General features: G+C 38.8%; 1 protein-coding gene across 1 annotated transcript in view; it reads left to right on the top strand.

Annotated features, from left to right (window-relative positions):
• UNC13C (unc-13 homolog C) overlaps nt 1-25548 on the top strand; it is a 393542-nt gene that overhangs the window by 191110 nt on the left and 176884 nt on the right. The window contains exons 11-14 of the mRNA XM_069982623.1: nt 12673-12788; nt 15246-15409; nt 22191-22341; nt 22876-22944. Of these exons, the coding sequence (XP_069838724.1) occupies nt 12673-12788; nt 15246-15409; nt 22191-22341; nt 22876-22944 (500 nt within the window). The remainder of the gene's footprint in view (nt 1-12672; nt 12789-15245; nt 15410-22190; nt 22342-22875; nt 22945-25548) is intronic.

The following is a 25548-nucleotide window of genomic DNA, read 5'->3' as shown; positions in this document are numbered from 1 at the left end:
AGCTCGCATTAAAGAATGTGTTTTTTTTTTTACTGGGAATTATTAGTGGGAAATATTAGTGTGTAGTAGCAGTAAGTGGGTACTGTTACTCTCTGAAGACTATGGAGGTCTCTTATAGAGTTTTATAGTATGGGCAATGCAGAACTACACTGGAGAAACGAGTGAGCAAGTTCTGTTGTGGGAGAGAAAACAAGAGAGAGATGTGGAATTTTAGTTGAAATATTTATTTACTGACTTTGAGGTAATCTGAGGTAATACTTAGAGTTTGTTAGCAAGAACTGTTCACAGATCACAACTTTTTCCGTCTCACACTTAGTCAGCTTTGAAATGATTCAAATATATCCGATGCATTGATGGCATATCTTGTTCATATTCACATTTATTTCCTTACTCATCAGTGGTATTTATGGTGGGCGTGTGGTTTTATTACTGATTCTCACATAGTCATCAAGAAGTAATATAAAATTAAACTTCAAGCATGTCTCCCTCTCAAGTTCATGCTGTAATTTACACCTTTGCTGTATCTGACCCATCACTTATTCAGAGCTAATTGCTTACCTCCTATTCCACGCAGTATAGATGGCATCTCAGGCTTGTGAATCTCTTACCTGGCTGCTCATACTTTGAACAGTTTGTGATTGTGAAGACAAAGCTGTTTCATCTACATAAGTTTATGCTTCAAGTAACAGAAACATCTCGAGTCTATTACAGACTGTGAACTGATACTGTACATTCCCTGATGTTGCTGATTTTAGATTATGCCAAAGGTTAGTCATAGAATGGAGCACAGCAGAAGGATGGAAGCTGAGTTGTGGCTGTTTCTAAATGAAGTTTGTTCAATCTTGTGTCATGAACGGAAAAAAGCCAGCTTACCCCATCCACCGAGCTTCACAGCACGGGCTCACACTCCAACAGGTGTCCTGAGTAGATGCGGAAAAGAAACGAGTCCAGCTCCCGGCAAGGTGGAATCAAGTGCGTTGTTTATTGTATCTCCGTCACCGTACACACGTGCGGCATGCCCCCAACTGAAGCCTACGCGTTTCGGCTGCTACACCGCAGCCTTAATCATGGCGCCATGATTAAGGCTGCGGTGTAGCAGCCGAAACGCGTAGGCTTCAGTTGGGGGCATGCCGCACGTGTGTACGGTGACGGAGATACAATAAACAACGCACTTGATTCCACCTTGCCGGGAGCTGGACTCGTTTCTTTTCCGCATCAATCTTGTGTTACTGTATACATTTTAATTGTATTTTATTGCTGAGAAAATAGATGTGTTACAGAAATAACATCTTAATCAACTGAATAATATTGATACATTAGTCTATAGCGATGGATGGATGGATGGATGGATGGATAGATAGATAGATAGATAGATAAAAGATAGATAGATAGAAAGATAGATAGATAGATAGATAGATAGATAGATAGATAGATAGATAGATAGATAGATAGATAGATCCACTGAAGAATTACCCCAGCAGGACATCACTTGAAAACAATGGGAGACATTTATGAGGACCAGCGTACTTGCCCCCAATTGCCCTGCCGGATTCACTAAGAAGCACACGTCTCTTCATGAATCCAGCCTGACCTGCTCACCTGATCCTGGCCACACCTCCTCACCAACTTACCACGCCCACCCACCCATCACGCGAGCAGGGGATATGTCTGGCATACACCAGGGAGGAGCGGCAAATCTGCACCTTCTCCCTGGTGTCTACCAGTGGTGCAGCATTCATAAGGGTGTTTATTACTCCCAAATACCACAATGTTTCGATCTCTCACTCAGACATTGCAATATTGGGAGAAATAAACACATTGGGGGAAATCTATCAAACATGGTGTAAAGTGAAACTGGCTCTGTTGCCCCTAGCAACCAATCAGTTTACACTTTTCTTTCCTCACAGACTTGGAAAATAAGAAAAAAGGTGGGATCTAATTGGTTGTTGGGGAAACTGAGTCACTTTCACTTTAAACCATGTTTGATAAATCTCCCACATTGTTTCTGAAGTGATATCCTACATGTGTTATCGTTATTCTTCAGTGGATGTAACTACTACACCCATGGTCACAGGTGTGGTGCTCTCATTTGGTAGATAGATATATAGGAAACAGCACAACACAACAGGTCCTAGTGGATGGATGCCAGCGAACGAGGTTCAGACCAGAGCTTTGGTAGTTAGGTATAGAGATAAACCACACCACTCCAAAAATCATGAAAAAGAACTGTGTTGCACTTTGTAACATCTTTTTATTTAAATTAAATTGTTACTCTTTTTCACAATTTTTGGATTGCCATGGATCATCGCTATAGATAGATAGATAGATAGATAGATAGATAGAGACTATAAATAAATAGACATCTATCAAAACCCAGATAAAGACCATGCTTGATAAAGACAGATTCATTAATTTGTACGGATGCTGTGGGATTTCTCCAATTTTCAAGTTGTTGCTGTGTCTACATCTGGGGGGATTGTGGACTTCCCTGTGTGCATCCACTACTATGACACAAGGCACTAATTGGTGAATTCCCTTTGGTGCTGTTGGACCCTAGGTGGTTTACAGGAATTAGAGTAAAGGTGATGTAAAACCTTAAAACGTCACTTTTTATTTATGTGTTTGTTTTTTTGAAGTTTTTAATTGTAATCTGTATTTTTCTAAAACACTGCAGATATTAACATAAAAAAATCTAATCAATATTTGCTATTTGGGCAAGACTTAAGGCCCTATTCCACCAATAGATCTGACGACAGATTATCTGCCAAAGATTTGAAGCCAAACCCCGGAACAGAATATAAACAGAGAACAGATAATCTGTCGTCAGATCTGTTGGTGAAATAGAGCCTCTAGCTGCTATAGTAACCGCTGGAACTCTTGCCAATGAGCCACAGTGTGTGTGTGGGGGGCTCTTCCCCGTGTCAATCCTGTAAGTACAGCAGCCTACAGGGTTAGACTATTGAAACCGGCACCAGTTTGGTCTCTGAAGTTGGGATGGGAGTGTGGCTGTGTTTGACAGTGTGCCCTAGACACTAACTGCATTACTGCCAGGGCATATTTGTTGCCATGGGCATCTGCGCCACTGTTCCTTTTGCTACAGCATACCGTTCACTTGGATAGCACAGCAGGGTCGATTGAAAAACCTCCAGAAGGTATGCTGTCCTTTACTGACTTAATCAGGGGTCAGAACTTCTGACAGAACCATATACAGATGTAGCCAGGGTTAACATGATCCCTGACGCAACAATTGTCAGGGAGCTATGTTAAGTCAATTGGAATGTCGAGTTAAATGCGCCATTATGATCACGTTAACACAGGCTACATCTGTACTTTATTGTAATACACTTAAAATATGATTAGAATTCTCTCTACCATCCACATCAGAAGAGGACAGCTTACCTGGAGTTTTTCAGTGCATCCTTCTAAGCTGTCCAAGTAATAATGGTGGTAAAAAATTTTTAAATCAAAGCCAACCAATGCATTTGATATATTCACATGTGGGAAACATAATTAGCTAGGTCCACACACAGTATTTAAAGGGGGACTCCGGATAAGAAAAACTTGTTTTCTATATATGTATATATATATACATTTTATGGCTATGTTCACACTACGTATATTTCAGTCAGTATATGTATATTTCAGTCAGTATATTACAGTCAGTATTGCAAACAAAACCAGGAGTGGATTAAAAACACAGAAATGATCTGTTCACACAATGTTGAAATTGAGTGGATGGCCGCCATTTAATGGCAAATATTTGCTGTTATTTTAAAACAACGGCTGTTAAATTGAACTAATGGCCGTTATTTACTGTTATATGGCGGCCATCCACTCAATTTCAACATTGTGTGAACAGATCCTTTCTGTGTTTTTAATCCACTCCTGGTTTTGGTTGCAATACTGACTGAAATATACTGACTGAAATGTACGTAGTGTGAACGCGCCCTATATGTGTCTATACAATGTATTACCGTATCGGTACAGTTCTGCCACACTGGTAGCTGATTGGTTTGCTGAGATCAGGCTGATGATGCAGACAGGGGGCAGGGCGTGATCTCACAGGAGGCTTGGCTAGATCGCCCAATCCCCTGGTGTTGCACTGATTTCTCTAACTGTGCAGAAGTGTGCAGTGAAATTAGGGCTGTGTTCACACATGTTGGAGTGTCTGCAGTGTACAGTACAGTTGCAGTACTGCAGCGCAGTTGCAGTACTGCAGCGTATTCACAAAAATCATGCAGTAACACAAGTAAATTATGCTAAACGGCAGAGAGGATCAGAGCCTTATTGTGGGGCTTAACTTCAAAGAAAACAGATGCTTGATCATAATATGTGCGTGGAAATGAAAAAAAATAATAATTTCAAAACGTTTTTTACTTTATTCTAATATCAGCGTTACAGGTAGAAAATACAGCGTGCTGTGTGGTGTTACAGGTAGACAATACAGCGTGCTGTGTGGTGTTACAGGTAGAGAATACAGCGTGCTGTGTGGTGTTACAGGTAGAGAATACAGTGTGCTGTGTAGTGTTACAGGTAGAGAATACAGCTTGCTGTGTGATGTTACAGGTAGAGAATACAGCGTGCTGTGTGGTGTTACAGGTGGAGAATACAGCGTGCTGTGTAGGGTTGCAGGTAGAGAATACAGCGTGCTGTGTGGTGTTACAGGTAGAGAATACAGCTTGCTGTGTGGTGTTACAGGTAGAGAATACAGCACGCTGTGTGGTGTTACAGGTAGAGAATACAGCTTGCTGTGTGGTGTTACAGGTAGAGAATACAGTGTGCTGTGTGGTGTTACAGGTAGAGAATACAGTGTGCTGTGTGGTGTTACAGGTAGAGAATACAGCTTGCTGTGTGGTGTTACAGGTAGAGAATACAGTGTGCTGTGTGGTGTTACAGGTAGAGAATACAGCGTGCTGTGTGGTGTTACAGGTAGAGAATACAGTGTGCTGTGTGGTGTTACAGGTAGAGAATACAGTGAGCGAGCTGTGTGGTGTTACAGGTAGAGAATACAGTGTGTTGTGTGGTGTTACAGGTAGAGAATACAGTGTGCTGTGTGGTGTTACAAGTAGAGAATACAGCGTGCTGTGTGGTGTTACAGGTAGAGAATACTGTGTGCTGTGTGGTGTTACAGGTAGAGAATACAGTGTGCTGTGTGGTGTTACAGGTAGAGAATACAGGTGCTGTGTGGTGTTACAGGTAGAGAATACAGCGTGCTGTGTGGTGTTACAGGTAGAGAATACAGCGTGCTCTGTGGTGTTACAGGTAGAAAATACAGCGTGCTGTGTGGTGTTACAGGCAGAGAATACAGTGTGCTGTGTGGTGTTACAGGTAGAGAATACAGCGTGCTGTGCGGTGTTACAGGTAGAGAATACAGCACTGTGTGGTGTTACAGGTAGAGAATACTGTGTGCTGTGTGGTGTTACAGGTAATAACTGTGTGCTTTGTGGGTGGGACCACAATGAAATCATAAATTACTGCAAATAATTCAGTAACACAATGAAACTGAGAATACAGTGTGCTGTGTGGTGTTACGGGTAGAGAATACAGCCTGCTGTGTGGTGGTACAGGTAGAGAATACAGTGTGCTGTGTGGTGTTACAGGTAGAGAATACAGCCTGCTGTGTGGTGGTACAGGTAGAGAATACAGCGTGCTGTGTGCTGTTACAGGTAGAGAATACAGCGTGCTGTGTGGTGTTACAGGTAGAAAATACAGCGTGCTGTGTGGTGCTACAGGTAGAGAATACAGTTTGCTGTGTGGTGTTACAGGTAGAGAATACAGTGCTGTGTGGTGTTACAGGTAGAGAATACAGCACTGTGTGGTGTTACAGGTAGAGAATACAGCATGCTGTGTGGTGTTACAGGTAATAACTGTGTGCTTTGTGGGTGGGACCACAATGAAATCATAAATTACTGCAAATAATTCAGTAACACAATGAAACTGCAATGTGTGAACACAGCCTAGATGTTCTGCAACAGCTTTGGGTGGGGGATAGGGTAGAGGACTGTGATAAACAGCTGAGGGAAAGCATTGCATTCTGGAACCTGTAGTACTGTGTACAACTGATAAACCAGGAAGTGCAGAAACACAAAATAGAACAAAACCCCCCCAAAACAAATGGAATTTTGGTAGTTTCAAAAATGGAATAGATAGGTAAGTAATGCTTTATGCTTCTGCAGAAGTTTCATTTTTTTAACTTCTTCCTGGAGTTCCCCTTTAACCTAGTTTGTTAGTGATGTTTAATAGAAATAGGATAAACACATCATATGATGCAAAGAGACAATGCATTAACAATACATCTCTATGTACACACCTTCTGAATTAAACCATGCAATAAATGAAGTGAAGTAACTTCAAATAAATGAAATATTGGCAACCCTAAAACATTAGCTCCAATACCAGTCTAGATGAAAAATCATTGTTTAGAAACTTGTAATTTCAGTCCAAGAAATATGTTATTAAATCAATTATAATATTAATGAACAATAATTAGAACTCTAATTACGCTGTTCCTACACCCAGGGGAGAATGAAACATTACACAAATGACCAACAATGATATATTAAATGACTGCATTATTCTGTAAATGAGCCAAAATGCAGACGTGTTCCCACTCAACTGACAGAGACCATGTAACATCATATTAATGCTAATAAAATGCAAGAAAAAGATCCTACTATATATCATGTAAAATAGTTATATAGAAAAAGAGCAAGAGATAAATCCTAAAATGTTACCTATTGCCACAAAACAAATATCAGAATGTTTATAATAGCCATAATATACTGTTAGTGAACACCAACAGCCCATAGCAAAAAAAATACATACAGCAAAGATTAACATAATGTATGCAAAAACTACATAATAAATAAAAATATTTCTAATAATGATGCATTACAACAGTTTCAGTTTCAATCCCAGTGGATGACTGGTGTGTAACCAAAAAACTTCATGGTGCAAAACAGTTTTTCACTTCTAAGGGAATCTGTTGACGCTTCTCAAACTGCAAAAATGAATTATAGAAAAGTTTACCACCATAATGAAAAGAAAAAAAAATGCCAAAGACAAATTCAAAGACAAAGGATGTGTATTGTCTGTAATATCCTCTGAAAGGCTATGTTCTTGCTTCAGGAACATATGAGGCAAAGGCGGCCGTCTCGTTATATGGACAGTCACTAATTAAGATCATGAACATTATTATTGGCCATCTATGTAATGAGATGGTCACCTTTGCCCAATATGTTCCTGAAGATCCTGACTTTCAATTTCTTAATGTTGCAAAAACATATTTAGGCTATGTGTGATTTTTTTGGGGGGCAATTTCATGGTTGTCTTTGAGGACGGCTGTCATTTTGGGGCAATTTATTTGGGGAAACATATTTATATAATCACGGCCGTCATTATGAAATAACGGCAAATAATAATAATGCCCATTTTGTGCCCTGTACAGTTAGAATGGGTAGGTCGCCTTGCAGGTAGTTTCTCCATTAGGTTAGTAGCCAACCCCCCCCCCCCCCCAACATAAAAGTATATAAAATAAACTCACTCTCTGTTTATTCCCACCCTGATGAACGGGGTTCACTTCCTCCACCACTGCCCGGGAACAGAAGTCCTGAGCCACTGTCCACCTCTTGTAGGTCTAAAGCAGCCTGTTCAATAAACAAATGTCAGTTCACAATCCTTCAGTGCACAAATCCACACATGGCAAATGTGTACATCATATCCAAGAAAAAGCACTTGATCCAGCACTTGCAAAGAGAAAGATGCTTTATTCTAGTCCATAAAAGAATGACAGGAACACCAATAGTGCAGGGACCCCACAGATGTCAAACATGGTTCAAGCGTATGCACACTCTTGATCACCTAACAGTCATGTGGCCTACAATAGTGAGTGACGGGATAAGGGTCCAATGACTCTTTGCTCCATTACTGCTTTCAACAACCTGTGTGTCCTCAAAAATATGTTCACATGCAGTAAAATAATGTTGAGGTAAAAATATGGCTGCATATTAAATTTAACAATGTACTTCAATGAGGTCAATAGAAAATTGACTGACAGTGGCACCCTAGAAGGTCATCTATGCCTGCCTACCTGTCATTCTGGTCCTTGTTTACTGTGCCACGGGATACATTACTAAAGATTGTCACCTGGATCCAAAAAATATTCTAAAGACAAGTTTAGGCTATGTTCCCACTCTGGGGGAAAATCGTCCATCTCGTTGGCCTCGAATAATGATCATAAACATTGTTCACGTCGTAATTATACCAATACGTCCACCTTTCCCCGCTATGCTCCCTTATGCAGCCTGAGGCTATGTTCACACAACGCATTGTTTCATTTAATAACGGCTGCTGTTGCAGCATCGGTCGTTATTAAATGAAGAAAAACATTGCATTGATTTTAATGGAATCCCTGCCGTTTGTATACACATAGTATTACATAGGGATACAACATGGAGAGAAAGGAGCGGTTGCACATCCCACCTATGGCTGATACTAATGCAGCTAGGCCTATTTTTAAAACCAATGCCAGGATGTTGGTATATAATTTGATCAAACCATATTGCCCCGTGTACCACGTGCAGGTCCCCTGGTTCACACGGGTTGCTACACTAACTCCACACTGTGTCGGTCAGCAACCGCCAACCCCACAAAGCGTGCACATGCAGGGAAGGGAGGCCATGGAATGGCCCTGCAACCCCAAAGTCACAGGACCACACCCAAAATGCCCCACCAAAACCCAGCCGGCACCACCGGCGGGGAAGGATGCCCCCAAACAACACATGTATGAATATGGTATTGCATCCACCACCACTGCTGCAGACAGAATGGGAAAGACATAAGGTACTGACATGTGAGCACAGGTATATCCTGCCAATTTGGGTCATGTGGGTCTTATGAAGGGGAGTGCCAGCTGCTCAGAAAAGGGAGAACTATGAAATACGACATGGAGAGAAAGGAGCGGCTGCACATTCCACCTAATGCTGCTAGGCCTATTTTGAAACCAACGCCAGGATGTTAGTATATAATTTGATCAAACCATATTGCCCCGTGTACCACGTGCAGGTCCCCTGGTTCACACTGGTTAACTCCATACTGTGTCAGTCAGCGACCGCATGTGGTACACGGGGCAATATGGTTTGATCAAATTATATACCAACATCCTGGCGTTGGTTTTTAAAATAGGCCGCATGCACCCCCATTCCAATTTAAATGAAATTGGAATGTAGTAGCCATAGTATTTTGTTATGTAATTTATTTTAATGAAGCACATATTTAATGCCATATATTTTTACCTATGCAAAGTTAATAATTTTATATTAGCTTCTGCTGTAATATATACAGTATTTTTCTGCGTAAAAGATTACTTTTTAACCCAGGAAAATCTTCTTAAAAGTCAAGGGTCATATTATATGTGGGGTGACGTCTTATAGGGAGGGTGCGGAAAAACTTCGGAATTGGACTGGAAAATCTGTGCTTGCTGTATACTGTGGGAGGAGCTAAAAACTGCCACATTCCTGCCGTATGCGGCAAGTGGATGAAGGTCAGAGCAAGCTGCAAGCGTCCAAAGTATGAAAAAAAAAAGAGATATGGTAGGGTAGCGCTGTGCCCAGGAAAACACACCTGTTTCACCCGTCTGCTCTGCCCCTATATCCTTCTAGTATTACTGTACCTCCTTATCTGCTTCTCAGATCTCGCTGCTGTCTGATGTTTTTTTTTTTTTTTGGTGTGCGTCGGAAGAGGGGTAGTCTTATGCGGCAAGTATATTCAAAACTCTTTATTGTAACTGGAAAAGTTGGGGGTCGTCTTTTACGACAATTTATCTAATATGCTGGAAAATACGGTACATAATTTTCTAGACAAATATTAGTTTGTAGACGTCACTGTGCAGCAAACTGCTCAAGTGGGTGAACAACCCTTGGAAGCCAGACCCTGACTCCACTTGAATCCACTTGATTCCACAGAAATAGCGATGAGACAGCACTGCGGTATTAGTGAATAAAGAAGGGAATTTTTTTCACCCATCAAGTGCAATACAACGTTTCAGTTTCCCAATTAAACCTTTTTCAAGCAACACACACATTACAGAGATAAGGGACTGGTATTTAACGTCAGCATTAGCTCATAATCAGTGACATCATAATCATTTTACAATGTAAACAGTGCATGAATACAAGAAATTCAAAGAAATTTTAGTCCTCAAAACCTTGTAGTCTCTAACCTAATCTGTGATGACATATTGGGAAATGTCCTGTCAAATAGGGAAAAATGAACAAGGAGTAATAAAAACATAGATACCGTATTTTCCGTCGTAAAAGGCGACCGGGCGTATAAGACGACCCCTGACTTTCAATCAGATTGTCAGGGATTCGCCTTATACGCCGGAAAATGTTAACCCCTCTGCCTGACCGCAGTGCTGCTACTATCAGACAGGGGTTAACTGCAGATAAATGAATAAAATAACAAACAGTTAACTCATCCGGGCCCGTTCCCGGCCTCCGCACGTCTTCTCCTCCCGCTCCCTGGCGCAGACAGTGTGATGTACGATTCTTCACTCTCTATTCTAGACTCTCGGCTGCTCGGGAGAGCTTCGGGCATCCCGGGCGCAGCAAGTGTATGTCACACTGTCTGCGCAGGGGAACGGGAGGGGAGAAGAAGACGTGCGGAGGCCGGGAACCGGCTGGGGTGAGTTAACTGTTTGTTTTTTTCTAAATGGTCGACCATACCAGGCATATAAAACGATCCCCGACAAGATTTTTCGGGATTAAAAAGTGGTCTTATACGCCGGAAAATACAGTACGTTTAATCAGAAGGCAGACAACATAATGGGTAAAAACAAACACATAAAATAAAAGATACAGATTAGAATTATATATATATCTTCAGGGCCCTGTAGGCATAACCAATATGGTGTGTCTATGCACAATCCTCAGTCACTAGTTGTTAAAAGATAGTGAATAATGTGATAAAAAGATAGTGATAATGTGATAAAAAGTGTCACACTGCAACAATGCAGAAATTAGCCCAACACTTGTAACATTTAGGATTAACAGTATCGGCAGGAATAGCTACATTTGGTGTAAACGGTAACTCTGTTCACATGTGAGTTGAGTCAGTAACAGCCACTTTCCTGTTCCTAAATCCCAGGGGGAATTCAACAGATAGAACAAGATAAAAGAAGTGCATGAATTCAGTGATCCGTAATATAAACATATACAGTGTACATAATATCATACAGTTGTATCATAGGTTGTATTGCACATGATGGGTACATAGTTTTCTATGTATTGTTTATATATATATATATATATATATATATATATATATATATATACACACAGTGGTACCTTGGTTTAAGAGTAACTTCAATTAAGAGCAAGAAGAGCTCAGTTTTTCAAAATTGTAACTTGGTTTAAGAGCATTGCTTAGGTTTAAGAGCTCCCTTTACTGGGTGGGAGCAGGAGTGGGGGAGGGGCATGGTCTGCATAGTGTGGTCTACAGTAGGGTTAATCGAACTGTTTGATAAAAGTTAGGCTGCATGCATGTGCCCACATATGTCCTGCTCACTCCTTCATGCTCCCCGTAGTCTCTGTCAGCCCTTGTGTTTCCCATAATCTTCATTCCTGCTATAATGTGCCTGCACTCACACTCAGCTATACACACTGCTGCTATAATGTGTCTGCACTCACACTCAGCTATACACACTGCTACTATAATTTGTCTGCATTTCAACTCAGCCATTCACATTGCTGTATAGAAAAGTTTCTGTCACTGTCCTCCTGCACAGCTCTGTGACTCACTTCCCAATTGGTCCATGCTGAACACACCCCTTCCCTATTGCTGTCATGTGACCAAACAGACCTCTGACAGCAGCCCTGCTTCTCTATTCTAGCCCGTTGTACTACGCTACTGCATTATGGGGATCTGCAGTTCTATCGTGTTTCTACAAACTACTGCTGTTTTTTCAGGTTTATGCACATAGTATACATTTTACTCCACATGCTGATTGGCTATACTCTACAGTAACTTATCACACAATTAGCTGTTCCTCAATGTTTGTTTAATCTTTTCTACATGTTATTCGGAATTAAAAAAAATTAATTATTTTTAGTGTGTGGAACCAATTTCAGTGATTTCTTATGGGGAAATTTGCTTTGGTTTAAGAGTGGTTTTGGATTACAAGCACGAATTATGCTCATAATCCAAGGCACCACTATATATATATATATATATATATATATCATGTACACAAGGTTAGAAAGATTTGAGGTTATTATATACTATGCTTGCAGTAGCACACCCAGCTCAGCTTGCAGTGTAATACGATTGTGCATATGAGGCCAGTGAGAACATTGCACCCGTTGATGGAAATGAATTTGTTTGGCAAATACATACACATAGCCAAAGCCTAAAACATTTGCAGAGGAAATAAAACTGTGTGTACAGCATCCATTACCACTGTACTGCCGCAAGAACAAGCTCCTGCATCCAAATTAGGACAAAGATTCCTTTATCTCTAGTGTAACAAAAATGACTATGTGCAGCTAAGCTAATATATTCAAAAAATGGGAATTTGCATCTGTTTTCAGCTCCTCAATATTGAGACAGTGGAAATAGTAATATTCCAGGAAGGCAAAATTGTTCTTCACTGACTTGTCTTTTTCTATTCCTCAGAAAAAAGAACAGATAAATCTGCTGTCTCTGGTGCAATTAGGTTGAAAATCCATGTAGAAATCAAGGGAGAAGAAAACGTGCCCCCTTATCATGTACAGTACACTTGTTTGCATGAGGTAAGATTTGTGGTTGACATTAGCAGAAATCTGAATTAAAAAGTTTATATAAATACAAAAATCTACAGTATATATAGCACAGATTTAAAATAGTATTTTGCATTTAGCAGTCCAGCCATATCCCTAATATGTAACCTGAGTTTGCTCAGTATTTCTCTCAGTATTCTTGTATTCAGTATTCTTGAGACATCTTAAAGGGGTTACCTGGCACTGTGTTAACACATCGGTATCTTCTAAAGAACGGGCGTTAAAATAATCTACATGCCTATTATTTCCGGAAGCTGTCCATAGAATAGCTGTTTACACAATGTAAAGTGCAACTGAGACAGAAGTAAATCTTTAATTGATTTGCGGCTGTCTTTTCCCAATAAAATCTTGTCATGGGAACCTAGCCCAATAATATACTCCATTGAAGTCAATGGGAAATTGGTAGCCTAATGGCCATTCTTGCTTACAGCCATCCTAATATTGAACATGCTCATTATTTAGGACCTACTTTAGCAAAATGCGTTCAAGTTTTTTAAACACAAAATGACAGGTTATTCAGTTTTTTTAGATTTTTATGGCGCACAACATTAGTAAAAACGACAGAGAAAAACTGGTAAAAATGTCAATTTGAACACATTAGTAAATCAGCTCCAATATTTTAACACTTGCTTTTTATATTATACAGTATGTTTGTGTTTTATGTAAGTCCATAAATAGATCCTATTTATTTTAACATGGCTTAAACTGGTTTCAAAAGGTATCACTTGGATCATGATCAGTTTTTCTTGTCACTAAGAAAAATAAGATGATAACATGATGTTATATAATGTCAATTTGTCATCACTTCAGTCAATCAATTTTACTTTTTTGCTGATTCTTTCACTGGGAAATGCACACAATATACATTGGGGAAACAAAAAAGGTCAAACAAGCAGAGAAGTACAGTACCCAGAGGAAAGAGAAAGGTCAAATAAACAGAAGTGTACACAGATGATAATAATAGGGGGCAGGTTAGATCTACCAAACAAAGGTGTCAATTAAAAGTGTCATCATCAGTAATAGGCTATATTTTATTTTTAATCCTCTTCGTTTTTTAAAAGGAAAAATTACGTCCGTCATTTTGTGTTTAAAATTACCTCCGTCATTTTGCTGTTTGGCCGCCCATCAGTGCAATGATGGCTGTTGGTAAATTATTCTAGTTTTGGTGGCCTTTGGGTGTATCTTTAATTGAAAAGTCCAGTGAATTTAATAGAAGAAACAGTGAAAGGCCAGTAAAAAAAGAAAAACAGTGTGTGAACAACTAAAAAATAATGTGCGCTGTTTGCAAACGACGTCCCTGAATAATTAACATGATCATTATTTTGACGTCCACGCAGACGACATCCGTCATTTTATACACTGTGTGCATTGGACGTCCGGCATCTCATAGACTTCAATGCATTTCATTGAAGTCAATTACATTGCAAAAAAGAAAAGGTGACCCCTTTTTCTCTTTTTTTTTTTTTTTTTTTGTGTGTTCCTAGACCTTGTGATTATATTGGAACATTTTGGTATATATATATATATATATATATATATATATATATATATATAGGTGTCAGCATCAGAGATAGAGACATGACTTTGTGGGGAGGGGGTAACCTAAAATGCAACAAAAACTGAGAAAGTTTAGCCAAAATGTTGCTAAACAACAGTGCCACACCAATAACTGATCAAATAAATAAATAAAGAAATAAATGAAAATAACCAAGTTTATCATACAGAATGAGTTCCTGGAAAATCTGGAGCATTCTTGGATAATATTTACACTAAGTTATAATTGCTGATTGTTGATACCCGTTGCTTTGTTTGGTGCTATAATACATGGATATTCTCTCCAAAAACCTATGCTACTAGGAAAGAATCTCTTATTATATGGTATCTAATAGAACTCAAATGTGGAACAGTTAACATGTGCAGAATAATCAAATATCTTTTTGTTTTTATTCCAAAACAAATCCATAGTGTTTTGTATTGTACATTCATAGGTAGCACCGGCAGGCAAACATAGACGTGCTGTAATGTAGTTCCAGTCCCATATCTCATCTTGCAGTTGTTTTTCCTTTTTTTTTTTTCTTCAATTTGTTTTCATTCTTCTACCTTATGGTTGAAAGATGGAAATGCTTTAGCATTCCAGAGTAAGGATGTGTTTTGCCAGCAGGCTGACTAGGTGTGTTTTATCTTTGAACCTTGCAAATATCTTGTGAAGTATCCGGCTGCCATAGAAAATATCATATATATCTAGCCACCTGTTGCCTGTTACTTGATGCAGTAAATTGTGTTATTGCTCAGGTAGCACACACACCTCATCCTCATATAAATCAGAGAACTAAATGACTTAGAATTTTCAGCTTCAAAAACACTATGTATCCAGCCGGCAGTATTCACAGTCTAGGAGTCCCTGACGTTATAAAACATTCTTTCCCACAGAACTTATTTCACTACCTGACAGAAGTTCAGAATAATGGCATTGTTAAGATCCCCGAAGTTAAAGGAGATGAAGCCTGGAAGGTTTACTTTGAGGATACTGCACAGGAAATAGTGGATGAATTTGCAATGCGCTATGGAATCGAGTCCATTTATCAGGCTATGACGTAAGTATAAGGACAGCGCATTAATAAAGAGCTTGGAAAAAGTGGACGTATAGAAGGATAATAGAATGATAAATTGATAGGTACATAAAATACAGAGAAATATTTAGATATAATTTTCGGTGACTGCTTTTTTGCTTTTCATATTACAAATGTTCAGTTTCAGCAGACATAAAACCAGATTCGCAAGGTCTTTGTCACTCATGGTATTGTATATCAAATCGCCTGGAATATCTTGGTAGGCAATAGTGAATACTATGTTATGTGTTAGTATATGTTTCCTGATGATTTTAATTTAAACTATTATATGTAGAGATGACTTTATTGACCACTTTTTACTGACTAAAGGAAAAAATAGTATAGTACCATGTTAGAAAAATCCATATCGTGGTAGATACTTGTTATCAAAGTATTTTAGGAGTGATAACTTTACTGGCCAACAAAAAATTGTTAGAATTGTGAGCTTTCGGGATTCAAAAGATCCATTCGTCAGACAAGTTCACAGTTTCCAAGATTCTTGGTTAGTTCAGTCTTATCTGTGGAGTGTGTCCATGTAGTGGGTCATAAATCCAGATGCCAGGTTTAGTCCGTGTGTTAATGACTCAAATGTTTTTATCAATTTGAATTCCCACACTTTCCTCTCTCTGTCATTCTGGAAGTGACCTTTGAGGAATAAAACCTTTAAATCTGTTATTCTATGGTCCAGTCCTGAAAAATGTTGGCCTATAGGGGTGTTGAGACTTCTTTTTATTGTATGTCTATGTAAATTCATTCTAGTCTGTAATTTCTGTTTTGTTTCCCCAATGTAGATTCCTGTGGGGCATCGTGCACACTTCATCATATAGACCACTTTGGAGGATGTACATGAAAAAGCATCAGTAATTGTGTAGTCCTGCTGTGTGTTAGGGATGCTGATTGTGTTTGATTGTAGTACATGGGGACACGTGCTGCATATAAGGCTACCATCCATTAACTATAGATGAACAGATCCGCAGAACCAAAAGAATTCCAAGACAAAGCCTCCAGAAATATAAGCAAAAGGAGGAGAACAGCTGGGTACCATTAGTGGTCACCTATAACCCTTACATAAAGATCCTAAATAAGATTGCTGCTGAACTACAGCCAATATTCAACAGATTGAAGGAGGTTTTCCCATAATTACCTTTTCTTTCATTCAAATAGCCACCGAATTTAAGAAACCTTCTTGTAAAAAGTGCTCTGAAATCAACAACAGAGACTGGCACCTTCCCCTGCAACAACAGAAGATGCAGCACATGTCCCCACATGCTACGATCAAACACAATCCACATCCCCAACACAAACCAGGACTATACAATTACTGATACTTTTTCATGTACATCCTCCAATGTGGTCTATATGATAAAGTGTACACAATGCCCCATAGAAATCTATATTGGGGAAACAAAACAGATATTACAGGCTAAAATGAATATACATAGACATACAATATAAAGAAGTCTCAACATCCCTGTAGGCCAACATTTTTCAGGACTGGACTATTGAATAACAGATTTAAAGTTTATGGTCCTCAAAGGTCACCATCAGAGTTACAGAGAGAGGAAAGTGTGGGAATTCAAATTGATAAAAACATTCCAGTCATTACCACATTGATTAAACCTGGCACCTGGATTTATGACCCACTACATGGACACACTCCACAGATAAGACTGAACTGACCAAGAATCTTGGACTTCTAAATAGGCTTTACAAGTCCTTTTTATTTGCCCTGGCTAATCTATGTGATGTATATACCCCCTCCCCCCTTATTCACAGATGTTTCTCTTTTCTTATTTGTAACATCCCTAAAATGTTGTTCTGTTTCTGTCATTTATTTGTGAACTTGTCTGATAAAGGGATCTTTTGAATCCCAAAAGCTCACAGCTCTAACAATTTTTTGTTGGCCGATAAAGGTATCACTCCTAAAATACTTTGATCACAAGTATCTACCACGATACCGACTAAAGTAAAGGCAGAATTCAAGGGCTTTTTACTATGAACTTATTTCTTCCTAGTTCTCCAGCACTAAAGGCCCCAACACAAGTTCCAGAACTGACAGCTGAAGAATCGTCCAGCTGTCAGATATATCTCACACCAGGTACTTGTCCTCCCTATACACAGGAACCTAAGGCATGGCCAAGTGTTTTTGTGATCTCAAGGGAGAGGGTAAAGCCGCAGCAAGAGTGCTCTGGCTGCGGCTTATCTCTTTGATTATCTATCACGACTGACCCCTATCACCACTGACAAATGTCAAAAGTGTAAGAGGACCTTATGATTTAAGCTTCAGAGTTTAATGCAAATTAGCTGTTAAAATCCCTGAGGCATTTCCCTGGGCAGCAAAAGCTTAGCAATGCTCATGTTTTGCAGCCCAGGGGACAGCCCAGTTGGCTGTGTTTGCTAATTTGCATAAAACCTATACCGCCTATATCTAGAGCGCTGAAACATGTAAAAAAAAGAGTTACATTTCTTGTTTCAGGGTAGGAAGCCTTATTGTACACTTCCATCACTGACAGGTCCGCTTTAAGCATATTATTTAAATTGAAATGCTCCAGACTATAGATTCTCTAAGTGTAAATGATAAATAGTATATGTGTGAACCTCATTCTGAACCATAACACAAGACAGACAATGTAGAATATAAGGCTATGTTCACACACAGTATTTTTGCTACGTATTTTGGTCAATATTTGCAACCAAAACCAGAAGTGGTTTGAAAACACAGAAAGGCTATGTTCACACACTGTTAAAATTGAGTGGATGGCCGCCATTATTTTAAAATAATGGTAACTTTGTCAATAAATGGTGGCCCTCCACTCAATTTCAAGTGTGTGAATATACCCTTTCTGTGTATTCAATCCACCCCTGGTTTTGGTTGCAAAATAATGACCAAAATACTAAGCAAAAATACTACTGTAAGTGAGAACACAGCCTAAATAATAATCTAACTAAAACATAGCCAGTAACAGCAATAATATAATTTGTTGAGTTTTAATGGACTACTAAAACAATTTTATAAGGGCCAAAAGCCCAGATCACATCCAGTAAACCTACCACTAAGTAAAACGTAACTTTTAATAACTTTCAAATAGAAATAATAAGTATAAAGTTGTGCTCATTAAAATCACAGAGCTTCCATAACCTTCTACAGTGAATCAACCTATATCTGTATAGTCATAGTAGCTGCAGACTACTGACTACCTCGTAGTATAATACTATCTAACTGGGCTATGAAAGCAATGAATTTAAAATCAACCGCACAGCCCCTCAACTAGTTTCACCCACACATGGGCTTCATCAGGAGGAGGGCTTATGTGAGGGCGGCGCCCACTAAAGGGCCTTATTTATAGTACTCCCCATTGACATAATCAAGAAGCGACGTATCTATTCAATATAAACACTGCTATAGGACCTTTGTGATCATGTGGTCATCAATAGCCTATCAACTAATGCCATGTCAGACGCTGTGTGTCCATTTCCTATACAAGTAGTCACGCCCCTCTGGCGCTCACATGACATCCTAACCTAGTCCACATCACTTCCGGGTCCACTCCAGACTCGGATCACATAACTAGGTCACCTGACCAACAGCATCATCACAGTCAGCCATAATGCGGTCATGTGATCGCACACATCCGATCATGTGATACCTACATCATCACCAGTACCTAATCCGATCACGTGATCGCATACATCATCTAAGACCGCCCCCCAAATGTGACGTGCTCCCTTCTAACACTCTAGAAACTTGTTTACATGTAACCTAGACAACCCAGTCTTCTTAGCTTCAATATATTAAATATCTGTAATAAATCAAACTACTAAATGTACTACAACCCCATACAATAAAGTGTAGATCATTCATATAAATAACCATTTATTATAAATAATTTAGGGCACTTTATTTTTGGTTTGTTTGATTTAATGGACTACTGTCACAAAAAATGTTCTTGACATATTGCGCAGACAAAAATTTTGATCACTTGGGGTCCCAGGGCTGAGATTCCCACTTATCAATATATTCAGGAGCAGTGTGTAGCTGTGAGCTTCCCTTCCTGATTTGCCGCTCAATGTGACTTGTTGCAGGAGATGGGTCCTAATGTATGCATTGTAACCTCCAAGTGTCCGATCGAGTTGAGAGAGAAGCACTCAGCTTTATGCTTCTCCCAGCTCTATCTAATGATCAAAGGCGTTTTTAACGCCCACACACTCACCAATCGAACTCATGACATATCTGTGCGACATAGCATAAAGGAATTCCAACAGTATCCCTTTGTTTATGTCCTTGGTAAAGTTTATTTAGAAAGCCATAAACACATGAGCAATGTTTCGACGCCAGCAGGGTCGAGTGTATATGGCTTTATGAATAAACTTCACCAAAGATTTACACTAATGGAGGCTGTTTGGATTCCTTTATTGGTATATTCTCTTACCAACTCTTGGGATTGAAGGCCTGCCGACGTGCATCCACTTTCTAACTGTGGCTCGCTATACTGACATTTTTGGTGCTGTTGGACACTTATTTGACATGCCAAAAGTTTTTGTTTTAATGACAGTAACACTTTGATACTAATGGTCCTTTAGTTAAACATTTGAATAGACTTCCAGTCACAGTTCTCATAATGGTCTTTGAACTCTGAGGATTTTAAACCTAGTCAGGGGTTCTCTAGCAGATAGTTTCAACTTAAAGGAGAAGTCCTGTGAGGATGTAAAAAAATCATTATGGGCAGGGGGGGGAGATAAACTGTTCCCGAGCCCAAACAGAGCTGTGAGCCACTCCTGGACTCTGTCGGCCGTCTTCTGAGCTCCCTGCTGGCCACATCATGACCTGGCTGACGGACGCCGTGCTCAACCAGGCAGTGACTGGGGTGGGACACTGCTGCAGTCACTGGTTGACTGAGCGGGCTACATCCCACCAATCTGTGACATGGAACCTGGGTTGTGACGCACCCAGAACCTGGGAGAAGATAAAAGCCAGTGGGGTCCGGGATTCCGTGATGCGGTGCAGCGCGGGCCCTGGGACCTGTAATCATAGTGTGATTTATTTTTTTATTTTCCCCCCACCCCCTACCCGTAATCATTTTTTACTTCCACGTCGGACGTCTCCTTAAGGGCACAGAAAGCCCGTAGGATGCAAGATGCTTGGCATAGTGTGGACTGAGCACTCACATAATTTTAAGCTTTTCCTGCCCATAGATTCACTTACTGTGCTCCTAGAGAGTCCTGAAGTGGCCATTAAGATAAATTAAATATGTGACTGATCAAAATGACCTAAACTGTCAGGAGTCCCTCTTAATAATATAATACAACAGTTTATGCCTTTGTATAGCTCTAGGCAGCTGTGCGCATCATGGCTGATAAAACTAAGAAAAAATGTTATACATATTTTTACTTGTCTATCTAGCTAAAATGTATAAGGCAATTATATTAGATGCATTTCCTTTACATAGTCTTTAAGGGTTTATGCGACCCTACAAGACATCACTTCAATGTAGGATAAAAATAGTTTTTCATTATTTACCCATGAATGTGTATGGTTGGTGTGTGGCATAGTATAAGGTAATCTATTAGCAAAATGGAGACAATTCCTGCACAGTTAGTGACATTTATGAACAACAGGGCACTGTAAGCAGACATAGACAATTCAGTTTGACACTTTCTCCCTGCAATCAATTTATTCTCAAGAGCAGGAACATCCAGGTAAGCACCTAAGAAATAGCAAACCAGCTGTCCGGCTTACCGAGTCCCTGATATTTTAAGATTCTGCTTTTTCATGCCAGACAATAGGAGCACATTCATTATAGTAATGGCTGTGGAAAGTACACAAAAACAAAACACCCTTCTCACACTGTCAACTTTCTCAAATTCTCCACAGACAAGTTGGGATTAACTAAAGCTCGGAATGAAGCTAATATCGAAGAGATCTTAGTCGGGAATTGCAGATCAGGCCGGTGTATTTGCTGTTTGTCATCTCTCTTTAGCTTGTTATATATTTCTCAGATCACTGGTGCACTGTAGAAAGCCAAAGTTATTATTTACCAGATTAATAGTTACATTTGGGAATTATGAATGAAATAAAGTTTGTGCAATATTAATTTAATTGACTGTGTTTGGTATTATTGTAAGGGGTCAATTTTGGTTTATCATAATAGTTACATTTGTAGTCATCTACTGTATGGCTAAATGTTTATTTTATTCTCCTTGCAATCTAAGTTCTAACGCCTAAATTTAATACACGAAGCCATTGATATCACTCATATACTTTAAGCTTCAGAGATGGTACTGTTCCTTTTCAGTTACAGTAATTTTTACATACTATCAAAATGATGCTGACAGAAAGATAAAGTAGCAGTGAGCTAGAAAACCTTACTTTTCTTTTACACACACACACACACACACACACACACCCAAACACACACACACACACACACACACACACACAGCTTTGTAGTTACGGTACAAATAGGTGGTGCTATTTGACTTTTGACAATTGATGATCACCTCTAGAGGTGTGGAATAGTCTAGAAACAAATTAAGCAATCCTAATATAGTTTTTACATAAGCACAACGTATGACCTGCCAACAGGATAGGTGATAAGTGTATAAATGTTACAGGTTCTGATCACTAGACCACCACCGATCGTAAGTACGAAGGTTCTGTGTATCAGGTTCTTTATGTACTTTGGTGTGTAATATTTAATTGTTTAGAACGATTTCCTAGTCAGATAATACATGATTGGCTTACATTTATTGTTCTTGTGTTTTATAGGCATTTCTCCTGCCTGTCTTCCAAATACATGTGTCCTGGTGTGCCAGCTGTCATGAGCACTTTATTGGCCAATATAAATGCATTTTATGCTCATACAACAGCTACAACAAATGTTTCAGCATCAGACCGATTTGCTGCTACAAATTTTGGGGTGAGTGATGTTAGGAAATGTATATTCCCCAAATATATGTGGAAACATAGCATATACAGTATTATTTATTGTTTCAGTGAATTGATCTTAAAATCTCTGTTCTCCAATATAGAAATTATATATCTCTATAAAATGTCCCCAAGTTGCAATGTAATAGCCTATCAATATGATAACAGGTGGTCTGATCTCTAATAGGAGGTCTTAGCATTCATACTCCACAGCAATTCAGAAATTTATGGGTAATTTTTAGTGTATGCTACTAAGTACTAAACATAGCATTGTAACATTTCAGAATATCTGGGCTTCAAAACTTAAACTTTTGGTAAAGTAATAAAGAAATGTTATTATATTGTGAGAAAAAGACTAGGACACTTATGCATCTATTGTCAGCCTTAATATTGTTAATCTATTATAACCCAATTAAAATATTTATATTAGAATTCTTAAGAAATCTAAATGATGTAGAGGAGGAACATTTCTAAGATCATCTTAATATTCAGTACAGATTGATGATTTTTCATTTTATTTACACAGAGAGAAAAGTTCATAAAACTCTTGGACCAGTTGCACAATTCTTTACGAATTGACCTCTCAAAATACAGGGTAAGTATAAAAGGTTTTTTTGGTATGAGAACTCTGTTTTTTGTGTTACACAATAACAGTAAATTGTTTCGAGAAAAGGCAATTCAGGGAATGGAAGACGGTGACATGTTGTCAATTAGAGGCAGCATCTATCTGTAGCTTGCAAGTCACTTGAGTCCAGGAGTTCTGTGCTTGTACACTATATTGAATAGGCTGCTTATTACACACTTCTGCCAAGATGGCTATTTATGATATAGAAAATGCATCAGCCTTGATCTCTGTTTCTTATATATTAGTACAACTATATTAGTATTAGATGGATGCACAGCTGATACCTCCTTGTCATATACATTGTTATGTGATGATAGTATAGGTGTACAGATGCTACATTGTCTTCACTCTACATGCAATTGATTCTTTGGCATTAGACAAGCTCTTGTTATATGTCCCATTATTAAGGGATGCGGGGCAGTTTCATGACTGTTTCATGTACCTCCTGTTTGCTACAGCAGAAAACATATCAGTATCAGTATGGTCCATTATGCAGGACTTAAAAGGTTACATCATGTAATTTCTAAAATGAGAAAAGGCTACATAGTTTAAATAAATCATTAACAGAAAATGATACAGTAACACACACACAAAGTAATTTTCCCTACCTACATAGTTCTGTTGGTTTTTAAGTTTGTAAAAAATAAATAAATAAATAAAATAAAATAAAAACACATTTGAGGTTTTAATAATGTGTTGGACATGACCACCTTATCAGGTTTAAGCAAATTTACCAGCAGGTACATTGCTCTAAGAGTTTTACATTAGTAGACCGTGCTGGTGGCGTGGTCCTTTTTTTGAACTGCTGCCCAATTCCTGTGCCCGGCACCAGTATATTCCTGGTTCCTGGCCTGGCCTGAAGCACTGCAGCCAGGCCCACTCTCCCCCAGTGTAAGGTTCTGCCCTCCCTTCTGTGACGTGGCTCCAGGACTTCAGGCCGGGCCAGTGACTGGGAATAGACTGACGCCGTGCACGGGAACCGGGCCACTGTTAAAAAAAAAAAAAAAAACGTGCGGCACTGGCATCTTTGCTCCAGTCTAATGATGTAAATATCTTAAAGTGATGTACCTGCTGGTACATTCACTTTAAGGCTATGTTCAAACAATAGTAAGGTTTCTGAATGGCCATCATTTTAGTGCCCCACAAATGGCCATCTATTCTTTATGGTCATGATCATGTACATGGTGATCATAGGACGGGCATCTGTTGGCACTAAATGACGACCATCCAGATGGATGGCCACCATTTTCCTGTTTTCAGAAAATAGCCTAAAAATGCTATGTTTGGATTTCTTCTTGTAAAGTGTTGCAATTTGCTAAAAATTTTAGTGTTTTTGCATAGCATAGCAATAACAAATCTGGGTCAACATTTGTTTTGTTTTTTTTGTGTTGAAAATAGACAGGCCCAGATTTTCTATTCCCTACATGATAGTTTAGCGTCAGCTTTTGCAAATTAATGTTGGCATCAAAATGTTAGCCAAATGCAACAAGAAAAAACCCAAACAACCCTACAAATTTCATTTTAAAAAATACACATAATTTATCAATACCACACACGGCATAAATTTGCTACAAGTACAGCTTATGTGCTGTAATGCAATATATATGTATCTGCAAAAGTAAAAAAAAAAACAACACACAGATAGATAAATAAATAAATAATTAAAACAAATAAATTAAATAATTTAATAATTAATTAATTAAATAAATATACACATTCCCTATGCCCCTTTATAAATGATCCCCTATAAATAAGATACACATTTTTGGTATTGTTGCGTCCGTAATGACCCCGTTTATTAACCCATCACATTAATTATACCACCCGATTAACGCCATTCAAAAAATAAATAAAAAACTAACCAAAATGACGATTTTTTTTTGTTAATCCCGCCCCCTAAAAAAAAAAGAAAAAAGCAAAAACAAAAATCAAAACATCACATGTACCCAAAAGGTGTACCACTAAGAACCTCAGCTTATGCCGCAAAAAAAAGAGCCCTCACATAACTTAATTAGCGAAAAAATATTACTGCTCTTACACTATGCAAGACTCAAACAGTATTTATAGTATAAATGCCATAAAGTATAACAAAAGCTGTATAAAATGGATATAACTGTAATCGTACTGACCTGACGAATGGAGTTAACATGTAATAAGTAATGTATAGTAAAGGGCGTACAAAAAAATGGTGAAAAACAGCTGCTAAATTGTGTTTTTTATTCGTACCACCTCATAATAAAATAAAATAAATAATGATCAGGGTGTAACATGTCCCTAAGAATGGTACCGATGGAAACGTCAACTTGTCTTACACAAATATTTTGGCACCGCAAGGCCTCTGTGACATGATATAATGGCTAAAAAAAACCTGAAATAAAAAAAGGCCCCAAAATTCACCAGGTCTTTGTCATGTCTGTGGCCTGTGGTTCAGTCAGGTGACGCACTGCGGCCACATATGGGGGATTTCTTGAAACACTGGAATAAGGGGAATAAATAGTGAGTGATATTTCTCAGTTAATATTTGCTGTGTTAGAGGAAAAAAATATTTAAAATGTAATATCTGCCAAAAAAATG

The sequence above is a fragment of the Dendropsophus ebraccatus genome, chromosome 1 (genome assembly GCF_027789765.1).
Source record: "Dendropsophus ebraccatus isolate aDenEbr1 chromosome 1, aDenEbr1.pat, whole genome shotgun sequence".
In the NCBI taxonomy this organism is placed as follows: domain Eukaryota; kingdom Metazoa; phylum Chordata; class Amphibia; order Anura; family Hylidae; genus Dendropsophus; species Dendropsophus ebraccatus.
Note: the sequence above shows the minus strand (reverse complement) of the source record. Positions and strands in the feature narration are given on the sequence as shown.